General features: G+C 39.7%; 1 protein-coding gene across 1 annotated transcript in view; it reads left to right on the forward strand.

Annotated features, from left to right (window-relative positions):
• Positions 1-5,001: 5,001 nt before the first annotated feature.
• LOC109213732 (F-box protein At2g26160-like) overlaps positions 5,002-19,799 on the forward strand; it is a 43,811-nt gene continuing 29,013 nt past the window's right edge. Inside the window, exons 1-3 of the mRNA XM_019377563.1 lie at positions 5,002-5,098; positions 5,159-5,278; positions 19,592-19,705. Coding sequence (XP_019233108.1) covers positions 5,002-5,098; positions 5,159-5,278; positions 19,592-19,705 — 331 coding nt within the window. The remainder of the gene's footprint in view (positions 5,099-5,158; positions 5,279-19,591; positions 19,706-19,799) is intronic.

Here is a 19,799-nt window from a genome sequence, read left to right on the forward strand (position 1 = left end):
ACACTTGCCTAACATTATGTGCAATTATGAAAGGCTCATAGTGATCATACTCCCTCATATGATTAACCTCAATTATGTTGTATTGGTTGTGTACTCTTGTACCTCTTGTTGGATATGGGTCAAACCACTTGCATCTAAAGAGTATCAATTTCTTCTAAGGCCAACCTGTATATTATAGTTCTATTATTTCTTTGAGCACACCATAATAATCAATATCTCCAACTTGGTTGCCATCACCACCTTTAACCCACACCCCGCTGTTATTGCTATTTTTATTTTTAGAGCAATCCTATCTATGGAACTTATAACCATTCACTACGTACATAGGCATTGTTGTGACCTGAAGCCTAGGTCCCAAGATATATCCTTCAAAAATTGATTTACACCATTATTTGGATTATTTACCTACATAGTGTTAAAAAAATTCATAAGTTAGCATAACATACAAACATCTCACGGCTACTATCGATCTCTCCATGATTAGTCCACGCAAAGTAATTCTCTATAAACCCCTTCCTATAAAGATGAAGCTTAGCTTCCTCCGATTTTTTAAACTTCACACAATCGCACTTGACACAAGGGCACCTAATTACTCCTTCACTTTGGTATGGTGGAAGTGACATTGCATGTCTAATAAAGTCATCCACCCCTTCTACAAATCCTCCCGTAATCCCCGCCGATTAGGAAAATTCCTATTGTACATCCAAGTACTATGTTCTATCTATACAAATAAAACAAAAACAAATTAATTTATTCTACATTTATAAATTAATTAAGTTTTTTTTAGTTAATTCTAGATAATTATTTTTTCCTAATTACACCAAAAATAAAATTATATTAAATATCATTAATTATAAACTAAAAGTTTAATTTATATCCTAAAAGTTCAATTCATATCCTAAAAGTTCAATTCACAAGAACAAAACCTAAAAACTAAAAGTTCAATTCATATCCTACGAGTTTAAACATAAACTAAAAGTTCAATTTATATTCTAAAAAGTCAACTCATACCCAAAAGGTTCAATTTATATCCTACAAGTTCAATTCATATCTTAAAAGTTCAATTCATATCCTACGAGTTTAAACATAAAGTAAAAGTTTAATTTATATCTTTCGATTTTAAACATAAACTAAAAGTTAGAATTATATCCTAAAAATTCAACCCATACCCTGAAAGTTCGATTCACAAGAACAAATCCTAAACCCTAGATTCGAACTAAACTATTCAAGACAATACAAAGTTAATAATTCAATTCTAACTAAATGTGATGACCCGAAAGGTCATCACTTGTTTTAGAAATAAATTATGTGTTTTGAGGCTAAAACCTCCTATTTGTCTCACCTTAATTTGCATGCAAAGTCCGAGCATGTATCCGGAAAGCCATTATGTAAAAATCTGTGAAAAATGATGAATTTTGCTTTTAAAATGAATTTAGGTTGACTTCGGTCAACATATTGGGTAAACGGACCCCCCGGACCCGTGATTTGACGGTCCCGAAGGGTCCGTAGGAAAATATAGGACTTGGGCGTATGCCCAGAATCAAATTCTGAGGTCCCAAGCCCGAGAAATAAATTTTTAAAGAAAATTGTTTTTGGAATATATATGAGTTTTTGGAAATTTTAAATGTCTTTGAAATTAATGGTATCGGGCCCGTATCTTGGTTCCGGAGCCCGGTACAGTCTTATATAGCGTTTATATTGAGCCTATAAAATTTGGTAAGAAACGGACTTGAAATGACGTGAATCGGACCCTCGGTTGTGAAATTTGAAACTTAAGTGTTCATGAGATTTTTCTTTGATTTTGATGCTAAATTCATTGTTAAAGGTGTTAATTTGGCGATTTGATCGCACGAATAAGTTCATATGATATTTTTGGGTTAGTATGCATGTTTGGTTTGGAGCCCCGAGGGCTCGGGTGAGTTTCGGATGGATTTCGGGATGTTTTTATACTTAGGAAAAGTTGCAGAAATGCTGCTTCTGATGAACAGACCTTCTGTGCTTCGCGATCGCGAAGCCTTTCATGCGATCAAATCGCCCGAACGCGGACGCAGAGCATTGGGGGGCTGCTCTACGCGAACGCAACCCTTGTCCCGCGAACGCGTAGTGTAAAACGGTGGCTGGTCTGGGATGTTGTCGTTCTTCTACGCGAACGAGTACACTGGTCCGCGAACGCGACGTTCAGGGGGGCCAACCCTTCACGAATGCGTAGGAGGACTCGCGATCGCGTAAGTCCACTTATGGCAGCTCTTTGCGATCGCGACAGTGTTGTCGCGAACGCGATGAACACTGTCGCCCAGCTCTTTTAAACAGTAACAGAAATGGGAATAGACCATTTTCTCACATCTCCTTCCCCAAAATCAGAACCTAGGCAATTTTTGAAGAGTAAAAATCAACACCAAATCATAGATACGAGTAATTTGGAGGCGAATTCTAAAGGAAAAGCGGTGTTTGAGGCTTGAGTTGGCCGTGGAAGTTTGAGGTAAGTGTTTGGTCTAACCTTAGCTTGAGGGATTAGGAGTTGTGTCTTATTTTCTATGTGTTAATTGTGGAGTACGACGTATAGGCATGGTGACGAGTATCTATACGTCGGTGTCAAGCATGCCCGTGAGTCTTGTATTGTAATTGTTGTGACTCCGTTGTGGTTTATTCTTGCTTCATATGAGGATAATCATTATTGGTCCCTTGCTGGGACGCTGTTGTGATATTATTGGTCCCCTGCCGGGATGTTGTTGTTATATTATTGTTCCCTTGCCGGGATGTTTATTGTGATATTATTGTTCCCTTGTCGGGATTCTTTTATGATTGGTGTTGATATATGAAATGGGAGCGGGGTGCACGCCTGCAACGGTACTATATGAAATGGGAGTGGGTTGCACGCCTGCAACGATACTATATGAAATGGGAGCGGGTTGTACACCTGCAACGGTACTATATGAAATGGGAACAGGTTGCACACCTGCAACGGTACTATATGCAATGGGAGCGGGTTGCACGCCTACAACGGTACTACATGAAATGGGAGCGGGTTGCACGCCTACAACGGTATTATCTGAAATGGGATCGGGTTGAACGCCTGCAACGGTATTACATGTGTACTTGCTTCTTATTTCCTTATCTTTTGCCGGTAATTGATTTATGGCGTTCCTTGCATTTCTCTATTGGTATTCTGTTGATATCTCCTACTCCCCGCAGCATGTTTCCCCCGCCCTACTTTAGCTGTAATTATCTGCTTTTATTTTCCGCAGTATATGATTTAACTGCACAGGTTTATTTTGGTAGTCTGGTCCTAGCTTCGTCACTACTTCGCCGAGGTTAGGCTAGGCACTTACCAGCACATGGGCTCGGTTGTGCTGATACTACACTCCGCACTGTGTGCAGATACTAATACTTGAGCGTTTGGACCGCAGTGAGGGTGCCGTCTTCAGCCCATTCAGGCGACCCAAGGTAGTCTTGCAGACGTCCGCAGGCCTTGGCGTCTCCTCCTATCATTTCCCTTTTCTGTTTTTACTTATTTAGAGACATATTTGTATATTTCTATTCAGATCTTATATGTAGTATTCTTAGATAGTCTGTGACTTGTGACACCAAATTCTGGGTAGTATTGTACTTCAGATTATGTAGCAGTGTTTGGTTGAACTATTAAGTTTTTCGTCTTCCGCATTTCTGGTTATTTAATTTATTCCGCTGTTTAATCACTTATTACTTTGAATTGTTGAACATGCTTAATAAAAACGGTAACGATTTTATAATATTCGGCTTGCCTAGCTTTCACGAGTATGCGCCATCACGACTCCCGAGGGTGGGAAATCCGGGTCGTGACAAGTTGGTATCAGAGCTCTAGGTTACTCAGGTCTCACAATTCACAGACAAGCTTAGTAGAGTCTGAGGATTGGTACGGAGACATCTGTATTTATCCTCCGGAGGCTACCGAGTTAGGAAAAATTTCATATTTATTCATTTATGTCGTGCGGTTTGGTTTCTCAATGCTAATTGAATTTCTACTCTGTTCTTTCGCAGATGGCGAGAACACGCGCTTCCTCATCCACTGATCAGTAGCTCGAGCCCCCAGCAGCAGCTCCCAGGAGGGGCAGAGGCCGAGGCCGTGCTAGAGGCCGAGGCAGGGGCAGAGCTCAGCCCAGAGCAGCAGCACCAGTGGCGGAGCCTTAGGTTGAGTATGAGAATGAGGTTTCGGCCCACGCAGTTCCGGTGGGCCCAGCTCAGGTCCCAGAGGGGTTCATTGCTACCCCAGTACTCCAGGATGCTCTGGTCCGTCTAGTGGGCCTTATGGAGAGTGTCACCCGGGCAGGCTTGCTTCCTGTAGCACCAGCCATTTCTCAAGCTGGAGGAGGAGCCCAGACTCCTGCTACCCGCACTCCGGAGCAGATAGCTCCCCAGTTTCATACTCCAGCAGCTCAGCCAGTTGGAGCAGTTCAGCCGGGTGTGGTAGCCAGACCGGTGATGGAGCAGCTATGTCTGCTGATGCCTTGTGGAGATTGGACAGGTTTACCAAGCTCTTCACTACCACTTTCAGCTGTGCATCTTCTGAGAATCCCCAGGATTATTTAGACATCTGTCATGAGGTGCTCAGGAACATGGGAATATTGGAGACCAATGGGGTCGACTTTGCTACTTTTCGCTTATCGGGATCCGCCAAGACTTGGTGGAGGGATTATTGTTTGGCAAGACCAGTTGGGTCACCAGCTTTGACTTGGGATCAATTTTCTCAGCTGTTTTTGGAGAAGTTTCTTCCTATCACTCAGAGAGAGATCTATCGGAGGCAGTTTGAGCGTCTCCAGCAGGGTTCCATGACTATTACTCAGTACGAGACCAAATTTATTGACTTGGCCTGTCATGCTCTTCTTATACTTCCCACTGAGAGAGAGAGAAAGAGTGAGAAGGTTCATTGAGAGACTCATTCAGCCTATTCGACTTCAGATGGCTAAGGAGACAAGGAGCGAGATTTCCTTTCAAGATGCGGCCAATGTGGCCAGGAGGGTTGAGATGGTTCTATCACAGGGAGGCGATCAGGGGTCCGACAAGAGGCCTCGTCATTCAGGAAGATTCAGTGGTGACTCGTCTGGAGACAGGGATTCTTTTGGTAGAGTCCATCCTCCTAGGCCTTTTCAGTCAGCACTTCAGACTTCTCACGGTGCCCCAGGTGGCCGTGGTTCTCATATTCAGTATTCTGATCAACAGTCCTACAATGCATATCCAGCTCCTATCAGTGCACCTCCGCTCCAAAGCTTTCAGGGTCGTCAGTTCCAGCAGCAGAAGGCTTGTTTTACTTGTGGCGACACGAGGCATATTGCTAGATTTTGTCCTCGAGCACTGAGCAGTTCTCAGCACTAGGGTTCCCGTGCCATGGTTCAGGCATCGAGTGTTCCACCGCCCGCCCATCCACCTAGAGGTGGAGGTAGAGGTGCTAGAGGTGGAGGTAGTGGTATTAGAGGTGGAGCTCAGGCCACTAGAGGTGGAGGCCAGCCAGCAGCAGGCCGTCCCAGAGATGTAGTTCAGAGTGGTGGGGCTCAGCCCCGATGTTATGCTCTTCCAGGCAGGCTTGAAACTGAGGCTTCAGATGCAGTTATCACATGTACTGTTCTGGTTTGTAGTAGGGATGCTTTAGTGCTATTTGATCCAGGGTCTACATAGTGTCACACCTCCTTTTTCACTACACCCCCGGAAGGGAGTATAATAAAGGGAGTTATTTCCAACTTGAAGTGAAAATCAAAACGGGATTTGTTATTTAAATATTCAGAGTCACCACTTGGGAGATTTATGGTGTCTCAAGTCACCGGTTGAATCCCGAATCGAGGAAAAGAATGACTCTGTTTTAACAGTCCGCGATCTAGAAATCCGAGTAAGGAATTCTGTTAACCCGGGAGAAGGTGTTAGGCATTCCGGGGTTCCGTGGTTCTAGCACGGTCGCTCAACTGTCATATTTGGCTTATTTATTTGATTTTAATACATATTTTAATCTATGTGCTTTTAACTTTGAACCGCTTTTATCATTATTATTTTAAGAAAATTGCAACGTCGTAAAAACATGTCTCGAACCGCGTCACATAAATGCACCCGCGATTTCTGACACATTTCGACTTCGTTGAGATTTGGATTTGGGTCAGATAAATATGCACCCGTATTTAGGAAGGTAAATTTTATTAAAAAACGCGCCTTAAGTGACTAACGCGTTATTATTTTTGGGGAGGGCCGTGAAATTCGTTAAACGGCCCATCCCGGAGTCTAGGTATTTTTAGTATAAACATTTATCGAGGGCCCCGCAATTTATTTGTTTTGTTTAGCGAGGCTCGTCTCGTTTTATTATTAAAAGGGCAAATCTAAAGCAATCTATAATTTCCTATTTTAATTTGTCCCTAATAATATAATCCTAATGAATTTGTTATTGTATTAAAGCAAACCATAAGAACAATGGCATTCAGGCCTACATCAAAGAATGGCCGATCACATGCCTTGGCCCAGGCCCAAACGTGCACGGGATACACGAACAACACTTGGGCCGCTCATTAAGGCACTGAAGCCTACACTTTTGACAATGGGCTGTTGAACCTAAATCCTTAAAACAAACCAAGCTTCAATTCAATTTAAACAAGTAGCCACTGAAACTGCTTCAATTTATTCTACTCACATCCAGATGATACTGACCCTTTGAATTTCAATTCATGCTCATATTAATCTACTCCCCTATCTGTTGGTGAATTCCTAAAGATTACTAACGTTGGAGATTAAAAACAGATGCATGAATTTGGCAACAGTACTACTAATGCAAACTAACTATCTTTTAACTAAGTCAAACTAACATGATTAGATAAGCTGGACTATTAGAATTAACTATTGAAACAGGAAATCGTATTTTTTTTATTATTCACATAGATTTGAAACAATTCACGAGTCATCTCACGAAATCATTCTATGAAACAAATTAGCTAAATATTCATAGTACTCATATGGATCTGAAATATAGTACTCTACACAGTTCTAGTCCAATTATACAATTCCAACTACAATGACTAAATTAATTTCTAGAACAAGAGGGAGAACAATCCAATTATACAGCTCCTCAAAACCTAAGTCATCACATGTCAAATGCTGATACCATACATAAACTAATGTGTACGTAAACATCAACAAGAGAAAACTATCATGTGAAAAACATATGAATGAACGACTAAAACTCTAAACATTTCAGCTTTCTATTCCAACAATGCTTCAGTTACAAATTTCCTAAGTTTTAGCCATTGGAGATTAAACATGTACCTGGAAAATGAAGAAAATGTGAGAGAGTAATGAGTCAGCAGTGCAGACAACAGTCAACAGCAATGGTATTTCAACAGCAGCACCGAAATTACTCTCAAACTCAAAATCGATTCAGAAATAGCCCAGGATTGAACTCAGAAACTCAACAGCAGTCAATTGATCAACAAACAAACTCATTTGACATCAAGTTTATTCGAAATCGAACTATGAAGCTACAGGATGAATCAATGCAACTTTTTTTGATTTTTTTTGAGAGTTTTCTATTGTTTTTCGACAGGATCTAGACCTAAGAAAAGGCTTAAGCTATCAGATCAGAATTTTTAACTCCTTTTATTTGAAATTCAAATTTTGAAGTTCAGATTTGCAGAATGGTTGTTGGAGGGGAATTTTTGGGTTCCAAACTTGGTCTTCAAGGCACTAGAGGCTGCCTTTTATAGGCAAAGATGAGGGCAGCCCCCAATTTTCTGTTTTCCTCTTAGTCCCTATTTTATTTCAAATTAGTCCTCTACTTATTGACTTGCTTCTCAAGTAAGTGCACCTATTTTCTGAATTTAGAACTAAAGTCCTATTTTAGAAGGTTCTAGGTAATTCTAGTATAACCTACAGCATTTCTACCCAGCCCTAAGTACCCAAACTGCCCCTGCACTTATTTTGAAATTACTACCCTCCCTATCAATTAAACATTACCCCAATTAAAGCTAATTATGATTAATCAAGCAATTGAGTTTTCAATTATACCCAGCTGACAGAAATCATGTCGACCAATATTAACTAATTATACTGCACATCAAAATAAAAGCTAATAGAAAATCCAACTAACTAACATTTAAACACCTAAACTAATCAACAGTTAAACTAATACCTAAACTAACCAACATAAAAATCAAATCAATATGCATATACCAATTTTAACAAACAAAAAAAATTGAACAAACATAGAACGGAAACACTTACATTGTAGAAGATTGAACCACACAAGACTCCAATTCGAAGCCCCGAAATGATGTGAACGTTTTTTCTTTGCCAAGAACAAACGAACACATTATTTCGTGCCTCGAATCAATTTTAATCCTAAAGAAACTGAGAAAAGCTTGGGCAATTGTGCTTCTAGGGTTCTGCCTCTTTTAAAAAATAAATTCGAGACATTGGAGGGATATTCGAGCAAAGACAGATGGGGATTTGAGAAGAGGGAGGCTAATAGAACCCAGGGTGCTATTTTGAAGTGGTTTGGGAGGTGGCGGCGCCGTGCACTGCGGTGGCGGCGCCTAGGGTTTGGTAAATTTGAGGCGTTCCGGCGGTGTTTGAAGAAAAAGGGCACCGGATCTACAATGAGGAGGATGAGAAGAATAAGTGGTAAATTTTTGGGCGCCATTGGAGGTTGGCCGCCACCGTGGGGCGATTTCCGGCGGCGGCGTTAGGGCGGTGGGTGGCGGAGACGGGAAAGGGTAGGGGAGATACGAGGAAGGAGGGTTATGTCTGGGGTTTGTTTGGTATTTTAGGACAATTTTATTAATTTGTGTTAAGTGAACCCAGACCGTTGGATGATGGGCAATAGACGGCTTGGATTGACTTTGCATTAATTAACTCAAACGACGTAGTATCATTCTCATACTACGTCGTTTTATTGGTCATCAGGGCAGGGTCATGGGTCTGGATCGGTTTTGGGCTTAATTGAATGGGTTTTGCTCATTAGGGTGGAATTGGGTCTAGGCTGGGGTGATTTTGGTGGGGTACTGGGCTGGGGATGCACGAAATTGGCCCAAAAACCTGGTTGCTTCTTATTCTCTTCTCAATTTCAAATTAATCCCTCTTTTCTTTTCTTTTGTATTTATTTTTATTCATTATTTTATTTTCTAATTTTATTAAATGCTAAATTGAAACTAAAGACCTAATATATTTCCAAAATTGATTAAGTCCTATTTAAAAATAAACTCATGACAAGTTCTCCAATTAACAATTAAAAATGCAAAAATGGACTTTTTTTGTTATTTTCTTTATACTTTATGTTAAACGCAATTTAACTACTAATTAATCCTAAAATGTAAAACTAAACCCTAAATGCACATGCCAAATATATATTTTTTTATATTTTTCATATGAATTAAAATGCACAAATAAATGCAAACAATTAACAGAAAATAACACGACAATTCACAAAATTGCAGAATAATGAAGAAAATCATCTGTTTGAATTTTTTGGGAGTAATTCACTTAGGGCAAAAATCACGTGCTCACACATAGTCCTATGTGTCATCTTATTTTGCACCGTATTTGATCATGCCTAGTGATTCTTTGAGTGCTCCCGTATATGTGTCTACACTGATGGGTGATTCTATTGTGGTAGATCGTGTTCATCATTTTTGTATAGTTGTGATTGGGGGTCTTGAGACCCGAGTAGACTTAATACTTTTGGATATGGTCGATTTTGATGTCATATTGGGGATGGACTGGTTATCACCTTACCACACTATCTTGGATAATCATGCCCAGACTGTGACCTTAGCATTGCCGGGTTTACCTCGTTTATAGTGGAGAGGGACTCCTGGTCATTCTACCCGTAGTGTTATCTCATATATGAAGGCTTGGCGTATGGTCAAGAAGGGGTGTTTGGCCTATTTGGCATATGTTCGTAATTCTAGCGTTGAGGTTCCTTCTATGGATTCTGTGCCTGTTGTTCGTGAGTTTCCTGAAGTATTTCCTTCAGACCTGTCAGGTATGCCACCCGACAGGGATATTGACTTCTGCATTGAGTTGGCTCCGGGCACTCAACTCATTTCTATTCCGCCGTATCGTATGGCCCCGCCTGAGTTAAAAGAATTGAAGGAGAAGTTGCAAGACTTGCTTGAGAAAGGCTTCATTAGACCTAGTGTCTCGCCTTGGGGTGCGCCGGTGTTTTTTGTTAAGAAGAAGGATGGATCGATGCCAATGTGTATAGATTACCGGCAATTGAACAAGGTTACAATCAAGAATAAGTATCCATTCCCGAGGATTGATGATTTGTTTGATCAGCTTCAGGGTGCCAAGGTATTTTCGAAGATTGACTTGAGATCTGGCTACCATCAGTTGAGGATTAGGGCATCCGATGTCCCTAAGACAGCTTTTCGCACTCGGTACAGGCATTATGAGTTCTTGGTGATATCATTCGGGTTGACAAATGCCCCAGCAGCTTTTATGGTTTGATGAACCGAGTGTTCAGGCCTTACATGGATTCATTCGTGATAGTCTTCATTGATGACATTTTGATTTATTCTCGCAGTCGGGAGGAGCATGAGCAGCATCTGAGAGTTGTTCTTCAGACTTTGAGAGATAGTCAGTTGTATGCTAAGTTTTCTAAGTGCGAGTTTTTGTTGGGGTCATGTTGTTTCAGCAGAGGGTATTCAAGTGGATCCAAAGAAGATAGAGGCAGTCAAGGACTGGCCTAGACCCGCATCAGCTACAGAGATCCGGAGTTTCTTGGGTTTGGCAGGCTATTATCGTTGGTTTGTGGAGGGTTTTCATCTATTGCATCCCCGATGACTAGGTTGACCTAGAAGGGTGCCCAGTTCAGGTGGTCGGACGAGTGTGAGGCGAGCTTTCAGAAGCTCAAGACAGCTTTGACTACGGCGCCAGTGCTAGTTTTGCCCATAGGCTTAGGGCCATATACAGTTTATTGTGATGCATCTCGTATTGAACTTGGTAAGGTGTTGATGTAGGATGGCAAGATCATTGCTTATGCCTCACGTCAGTTGAAGATTCATGAGAAGAACTATCCGGTCCATAATTTGGAGTTAGCAGCCATTGTTCACGCGTTGAAGATTTGGAGGCATTATCTGTATGGCATAGCATGTGAGGTGTTCACGGATCACAAATGTCTATAGTATTTGTTCAAGCAGAAGGAGCTAAATTTGAGGCAGAGAAGGTAGTTGGAGCTATTGAAGGACTATGATATCACCATCTTATATCATCCCGGGAAGGCCAATGTGGTGGCTGATGCTTTGAGTAGGAAGTCAGCCAGTATGGGCAGTCTTGCGTATATTCCGGTCGGTGAGAGACCGCTTGCTTTGGATGTTCAGGCTTTGGCCAATCAGTTCGTGAGGTTGGATGTTTCTGAGCCCAGCCGTGTATTAGCTTGCATAGTCGCTCGTTCTTCTTTATTGGAGCGTATCCGAGACCGAGAGTATGATGATCCTCATTTGTGTGTCCCTAGAGACACGGTGCAGCACGGTGGTGCCAAGCAAGTTATGTCACACCTCCTTTTTCCTACCCCCGGAAGGGTATATAGGGAGTTTTTCTAATTTAAAGTGACAAACGAAACGGGATTATTTATTTATTAAATTCAGAGTCGCCACTTGGGATAATTTATGGTGTTCCAAGTCACCGATTTAGAATCCCGAATCGTGGAAAGATTGACTCTGTTTTTCAGTCCGCGAACACAGAAATCCGGGTAAGGAATTCTGTTAACCCGAGAGAAGGTGTTAGGCATTCCCGAGTTCCGTGGTTTTAGCACGGTCGCTCAACTATTATTATTGGCCTATTTATCTGATTTTAAAACATGTTTTAGCCTATGGTGCAATTTTAACTTTATAACCGCTTTATTTAATTTAAAGAAGATTTCAACGTCATCTAAAACACGTCTTTGGACCACGCCACATGAAATGCACCCGCAGTACGAGACACATTTTATTTAACACTGTTAAGATTTAAATTTGGGTCACATGAAATGCACACCCGAATTTAGGGAGGTAATTTTTAAAATAGCGCGCCTAAAACAACTACGCACTTTCAACTTTGCGAGCGCCATGGAAAACTCGCTAATGGCACGCCTCGATTATTAAATAGTTAAAATGAATTTAATGAGGGCCATGCATTTGGGATTTTATTGGCATGGCTCAACACTCTTACTCTATTTAAAAGACTTCTAAAATTAGTTTCGAGGGCCATAGCTATTTGTGTTATATAATATGGCGCGCCTCAAATCTACTTTAAGATCTAATTAATTAATTAAAAGAGGTTTTGAGGAAATTATAACTACTCTAGGCTAAAGTTCAGACTTGATTTACTAAGTGAAAGGTGTAAGACAATTGTTCTAATTATTCAAATGGCTTTGGCCTGAAACCCAAGAGCTAAATGCTATTTACTGAGCAATACAGTCGGGCTCAGCATGAAGCCCAAACTGAAACTTAATGGCGAGAAAGGGAATTTTGGCACAACTGGGCCGACGCCGGAGGCCCAGTTTTAACGTTTCAACAACAACACCTAAGATAAAAGCCATCTCTATGAAAGATTTACAATTTGCACAAATGCTGACTGTTATACCCCATTTTAACACAGGTCAAACTAGAGTATAACATATTGGCGATTCCTAAATTAAGTACTAACTAAAGAGTCGCCACCTAATTATTTTAAAGGTGAATTAGGACACCTATTTTTAACTAAGTAATGTAAAGTTAAACTTTGTTAAAGTCTACTAAAAATGAGAGATTCTAAGGTAAGGGTTCAAATTAACTTACGGGCAAGGTGTGAGGCACCCCTCAAGATCCGCATGAGACGCGGTTACCTTCCGGACTTAGTGTAATCTAACTAAAGCTTTGTAAGATCATTAGACTACAATAGTAAAAACTATGTAACGAAAAAATATCTGGACTAAAACTAAGACCAACCCATATTGACTTAATTATTATTCAATTTAACTGATTTCATAAGCACTACTAGACAGTTAGGTGATAGTAGAATTACTAATTTGATTTTAACTATTTTTATTACCCTTACATGTTCATACAAGAACAAATTAAGAGAGATGGTAATAAAATATATTTGGTAAGAAAGTAGATAATATAAATGGAAGCAGAATAACAGTGATAATCCATCCCCTTTCTAGGGAGGCCAAAATTAACTTTGGCATTTTTTTGTCTCTATCCAACACGAATAATTAGGTCCACAAAAGAAAGAACATGGTGGCCGAAATGCAGCGGTGGTGACTTTATGGCGGCAACACGTCTCGTATTGAGACTCAAATTGCTCCAAAGTGTACATGCAAAATAACTCTTTCGAGGCAGCGAACTGGGAGCTTTAAAGGTCAGATCTACCACTCCTTAGTCGTGGAGAATATAATAATGAAGACTAAATATTGAGAAGTTTTTCACAGATTGTAAAGCTTGAGATTAAAAGAATAAACAGAGTATAATGTAAACTGAACTTTTAGGGATTCAAGCTTGATTTCGGCTGAGACTTTGCAAGGTATTTATAGGTCAGGATGAACTAGGGTCACATATTTTGGGGCGGGATTTTGAAAGATCCGTTTGAAATTCAAATGCTCGTTCAAGATCCGTCCAAAATGTGTCAGAAAGAAGATCAACAAAATCGTCCTCTTGCTTCAGAGACACAGCGATTTGGCCAACTACAATACCAAAGTTTCGGCTTTTCATTTAATATGCAAGAGAGAAAATGAATACTTTGTTGAAAATGGAGGAACACACTCTGTTCATGGCTGAAATGAGAGAGCTTTTGGTGCAAAAATGGAAGGGAAAGAAAAGCCTACTGCTATTGAGGTTAGGGAAGACCTAATTCGTCTCTAGGTGTCAAAGAAAGATGAAATGTTGGCTGCTAGATCAAGAATATAGGGCTAGGATTAAAGATTTAGAGAGTTCATTGTTTTGGACTTATTAATTTGGGCTGATTGGGCTTAGATTATGGGTTTATTATTATTGAATTGGGCCATTTCTTGTTGGCGGAATGGATCAGGTAAATGGGCCAATTTTGAGCAAATTTTGGACTTTGATTTTGGAATTCAAATCCTTTCTTCTTTTTATTTCCTTGGCTTCCTCGTCTAAATATTTTGGACATAATAATAATATAATAGACATATAGATCAATTTAAATTAGTAGTTAATTTATAAAAATATAATAATAATAATAATAATAGTAATACTAATGGTATTAATGGTAAATATACTATTAATGACAATTAGTAGTGATAATCCTAATAATAATAATAATATTAGTAATTAATAATAATAATAGTGGTACTACTACTAATTATAAAATTAATGATAAATAAATAATCATAAGATAGCTAATAATACTATTAGAGTATTAATGACCAGGAAGCACAATGAAATTAATTAGAAGAAAAGTAGGACAAAATTGGGTATCAACACTGACAATCATGGACGAATTCAAAGCATATTAAAATAAGCATACAATTTGTGATAAGCAACATATCGTATGCAACTCATTTTATCATTTCAATACCCAAATTTAAAGCCATGCAAACTATACACAATCATTTCAAGCTTATGCAAAGAAAAACTGCTTTGTAATGGGAAATACAAGAACATGCCCTTTTTTTTTAGCTCAGACTAAGAGTTTCAGGATAAAAGAAACATGCAAACTATATCCATTTGAAAAAAATCAGAACTATTGCTAACCGTGGCTAAGGCTAACACACCTAGTGAATATGCCTCAGAATTTTATAGTCCATCACCCAGTAGCAAAACTCAAAACCAAACTTTAGGAAAACCAGAATCAAGCCATTGGAACCAAGGTGCAGGACTTTGATATTTTCAGAAAAAGTTTTTCTAACCAAATGAAATCAGAAAACACCAAACAAGCAGGATTTGAACAGTTTTCAAACAAGAAATGCAGGTAATTCAGAATTTTCTCCAAGAACTTAGCCGTTTCAGCTTTTTAGGGATTTTTGTCTCTAATTTTCTGACTTGAATATCAAGTAATGATGCCTTTATAGGCAAGCTTCTAGGGCAGCCCTAAGGAATCAGTTTTTACACTTAAAACCTTTTGGAATTCTCATTTTTGCTTAGACACCCTTAATTTAAATTTCAGATTTTCGTATAAGTCCCCATGACACCTTTCTAGTAGTTTTCTAATTCAGTTACTGAGATTCCCCCCACCTAGAGTTCCTAAATTACCCCTTTAAGCCCTGTTTTTTACTCTAGGAACCTAAATGGGTCAAATTGACCCAATAGTTAAACCAAATATGGGCTCAATTCTGACCCAATGACCTAAACCAACCCCCTTGGGATGAGGTCTGCAATGGCTTCAAAGCCCAAACAACAAAATAAGCTGAATCAAATCAGTCAACAAACAAAGGGCAAACACTTGAATGATTTCGAGAATTAAAACCTACACTAATCGACCGATTACTACGCATAAGTAAGTAGAAAATTAACCAAGTTATCAAAATAACCCTAATTAAATTAACTAGGTGACTAAACGAGATATGAAATCAGAACTTTAAACAGGCTAATAACACAACTAAGGAAAACATAGAACAAGCTTTCACAAAGGAAAAAGAAAAACAACGAACAGAATACAATTTAAACCTAGAGGATTTGTCGAGTTCAACCGGCCTAGTAGAAGAAAACTAAACCAACGAAAAGGGAAGGAGAAGAAAGAAATAAAATAGTAAAAGTAAGAACAGACAAAAAGGGGGGGGGGGGGAAGGGAACTTACCAAATCAGGACTCGAAACCTACTGAAGACAAATGACCTAACAAAACTAATGTCGATCCCTTGTTCTTTGTCAAGAACAACTGAACGACATCAGTTTTGTTGAATCCAAACTTCAAAACTCGGAAGAACAGCACCCTATGATCATGCATGCTACCAAGTTCGATGAAAAATGATTTTTGAACTTTTAGGGGTCGAACTCGGATTTAAGATTTTAGGAGCTCGGGGCAGATTCGAGGTGAAACAGCGATGAATTAGGTATGAGGGGATGAAGGGGAGTTTGGGGTGTTGATTTGGGGTGATTTGGTGGTGGCGCGGCCACTGGAAAGGGCAAGAATGTTAGGGCGGCGGCTTAGGGTTTCGATTGGTCTCTGAGAGGTGAAGGGTTGAGAGAGACGAGACAGGGGGGTCCTGAGGGGGGTGGTCTGTTTTGGACATTTTTATATGGGGGAGGGGTCAGTTCCGGTCCATTGGATCTTGTTGATCCAACGGTTGAGATGAGATAGGACGAAACGGCGTCGTTTGGCTTAATGGTGGGGCAGGCCGATTTTTGGAATGGGTTTTGGGCCGGTTCTAACACGTTTAGTCGGGTATTTGGGTAAGATACTTGGGCCTGAAGAATGTAAATTAAGAGAATGGCCCAAGCAGACTTTCCTTTCAATTTATTTTCTTTTCTTCTTTTTTCTTTTTTTTTTTTCAATTTCAAAATCTTTTCTTTTCAAATTAAAATTTAAACCTAAATTAATTATTAAACCAAATTACCCTACCAAATTAGACTCATTACTTAATAACAATTACCAATAATTAAATACCAAATTAAAAGAAAAACTACAAAATTCGAAACTCAAAACTAAGAAAAATGCAAAATGAGTTTTTTTTTGTGATTTTTCTACTTTTTATGCAACAAACTATTTACCAATTAATCTAAAAATGTAAAATTAAATCCTAAATGCAAATGCAATATATTTTTTTGTATTTTTCATGAATTAAATAAAATAAACGTGCACAGACAAATGCAAACAATTAGCAAAAATGCTACGAAAATCCACAAAATTGCAAACAACAGGAAAAATTTATTTTGTTTGAATTTATGGGAGTAATTCATATAGGGCAAAATTCACGTGCTCACAGCTGCCCCTCTTTGCTCGGGAACACGAAGAGTTTTTGTGCAAAGATAAAGTGAGCGGATACGAGCGATTTTTGCCCGTTTGTATACTCCGTGGAAAGCATTTTTTGAAAGATTTGACCGCACCCTGCTTCCGAGGTTGCCTACATATCCTTGGCTATAAAGGAATCAGGTCAATGTAGTTCGAGAAGTTTTGGTAGCTGGGACTACCATGAAGCTGTGATTTCACTGTTGCTGCTGCTGCTGCTTACTGAACCCCTTATTACACCAAGATAAAATAAAAGAAGCCAGACTAAACTATGATCTATGCATTACAAGAATCCTAACTATATCTTCAAACTTGATCTTGCAGTTCCCGTTGCCCTGTTGACTTGTATTCTCCAGGGGAAATTCCTTTGTTGTCTACTTGAATTGTAATCTGAGACGCTTTTCCTTTTCTCCAGGTGGACGCCCGATTGCTGAACTCGAACCGTCTTCCTTTGATGCTTCCCTTCGTTCTTCAGGTGGGCTCCTGATTACTAACACTTGAATTATTGCTTTGTTCTGCAGGTGGGCTCCTGATTACCAACACTTGAATTGTTGCTTTGTTCTTCAGGTGGGCTCCTGATTACCAACACTTGAATTGTTGCTTTGTTCTTCAGGTGGGCTCCTGATTACCGACACTTGAATTGCTTTGTTCTCCAGGTGGGCTCCTGATTACCGACACTTGAATTGCTTTGTTCTCCAGGTGGGCTCCTGATTACCGACACTTGAATTGCTTTGTTCTCCAGGTGGGCTCCTGATTACCGACACTTGAATTGCTTTGTTCTTCAGGTGAGCTCCTGATTACCGACACTTGAATTGCTTTGTTCTTCAGGTGAGCTCCTGATTACCGACACATGAATTGCTTTGTTCTCCAGGTGGGCTCCTGATTACCAACACTTGAATTGCTTTGTTCTCCAGGTGGGCTCCTAATTACCGACACTTGAATTGCTTTGTTCTCCAGGTGGGCTCCTGATTACCGACACTTGAATTGCTTTGTTCTTCAGGTGGGCTCCTGATTACCGACACTTGAATTGCTTTGTTCTCCAGGTGGGCTCCTGATTACCAACACTTGAATTGCTTTGTTCTCCAGGCGGGCTCCTGATTACCGACTCTTGAATTGCTTTGTTCTTCAAGTGGGCTCCTGATTACCGATACTTGAAATGCTTTGTTCTCTAGGTGGGCTCCTGATTTCAACAAAATAGACAAAACAACGAAAATTTTCTGCCCCAGTTGGTAGCTGGGCATATCTGTGAGTGTTAACTGAATCATGTTACCAAATATCACTAAGAATTTGAAAGCTAGGTCCCATTATCCAGGAGGATCATGAAAACTCCTAGTTAATTACAGTTTTAAATCTAAATTATATCTTCTATAGGTATGACTTCCGCTAAATCTTGTTATCTAATAGAACTCTTAAAGCCAAGTCCCATTATTCATGAGGGTCTTGAAAACTCCTAATTGAATCCTATCTCAAGCATGAAAACTTTGAAGCCAACTTATATTCCTTTGGGGTACATTTATACTAGATTTTGCTACTCATGATTGTTTTGAATTTTAAAGTAGGTCCCATTTTCCAGGATGGTCCTGAGAATTTATGGTCAAACCTGTCTAGTGCTTGCTTTTCCTGACGGAGGGTTTCTCCGAAACAAATAAAATTTTCTGACCCTGTTTCAATCAAAGAAAACTTGTGAATTTAAACATGGTGGTTGGTTTGTGTCCTTGAACTTTGAGGGCGATTGCTCCTTCACTTCCTTCGATTTCAACTCGAAAGACCTTGCCTGTTTATTGACTGACCGCTTTTCTCTATCACCTTTATCACGGAGAATACCTCTGATCCGTTCAAACCCAATACCATTCATTTGTTGCACTGTGCTCTTGCATTGACATGTACTGAACCTTTGTGTTTCTCATGAATCCCAAAGCACGTCAATTGCCATCCACTCAGTGCGCATGTTGTTCTTTCCTGACTTAAATCACTGGCCTTGGCCTTGAGGTCTATTGCTCCATCACTTGCCATGATAACTTTGATTTCTGCTTGGAAGACCTTGCTTGTCACTGGTTAACCACTTTCTTTGTCAATCTTATCACAGAAAATACCTTTGATCCGTTCACCCTAACCCTCCATCTGTTGCACTGTTCATGAATTGATATATACCAAACCTTTGTATTTCACATGAACCCCAAAGCATGTTGATTGTTACCAACTCAGTGCGCACGTTGTTCTTTCCTGACTTATGCCACTTTGATGTGCTAGCCAGATCCCGTTTTGTGCAATTGGAAAGCTGGTGGCAAATTTTGAAGTCATTTCTCACTTGTTCTGACCAAACAGACTCAGGAAGAGGAAGTAAACAAGACAAAAGTAACAGAGTAAAGGACGATAGAAAGAGATGATTCCTAACAAGAAAACTACAAAGTAGAAACCTATCAGATGTGGATACCAACTCTAATGACCATGACATGGACCTATGGCCTATTCTGTCAAGCAAGTCTGATGTTCAACTCTTGTTGTACCTTTTCGCCGTGAAACTGGGCTTCAATGCTCCGATTGTCCAATCTGATTCACGATTCTTATTCGACTTGTGGTGTCCAAAGAGTTTTCACCATCAAGCCTCTCTCATTTTGTTCTTTTTCTCAGCTCACCATCGCCTTATGGTGCCTGTGAAGGTTTTCACCAGTAAGACTCTCTCATTTTGTTCTTTTCTTCTTATTTTCTCTGATTCTGCAGATGGCAAGGCATCAACCATGGTAAAAATATCATGTGCTCCTGGCATGGCTAACTCGGCACTCTCAAAGATTATCTGGGAGGTCTTTTTGGGCTGTAATATGGCTTTTGGACAGGGTTAGAAAGAAAGGATATCATAAAGGCTCAAAATAACTAAGACAACGAGGTTAATTTATTTACAACTTTTGGAATTCATTCTAAAAACTTTGCC

The sequence above is a fragment of the Nicotiana attenuata genome, unplaced genomic scaffold, assembly GCF_001879085.1.
Source record: "Nicotiana attenuata strain UT unplaced genomic scaffold, NIATTr2, whole genome shotgun sequence".
In the NCBI taxonomy this organism is placed as follows: domain Eukaryota; kingdom Viridiplantae; phylum Streptophyta; class Magnoliopsida; order Solanales; family Solanaceae; genus Nicotiana; species Nicotiana attenuata.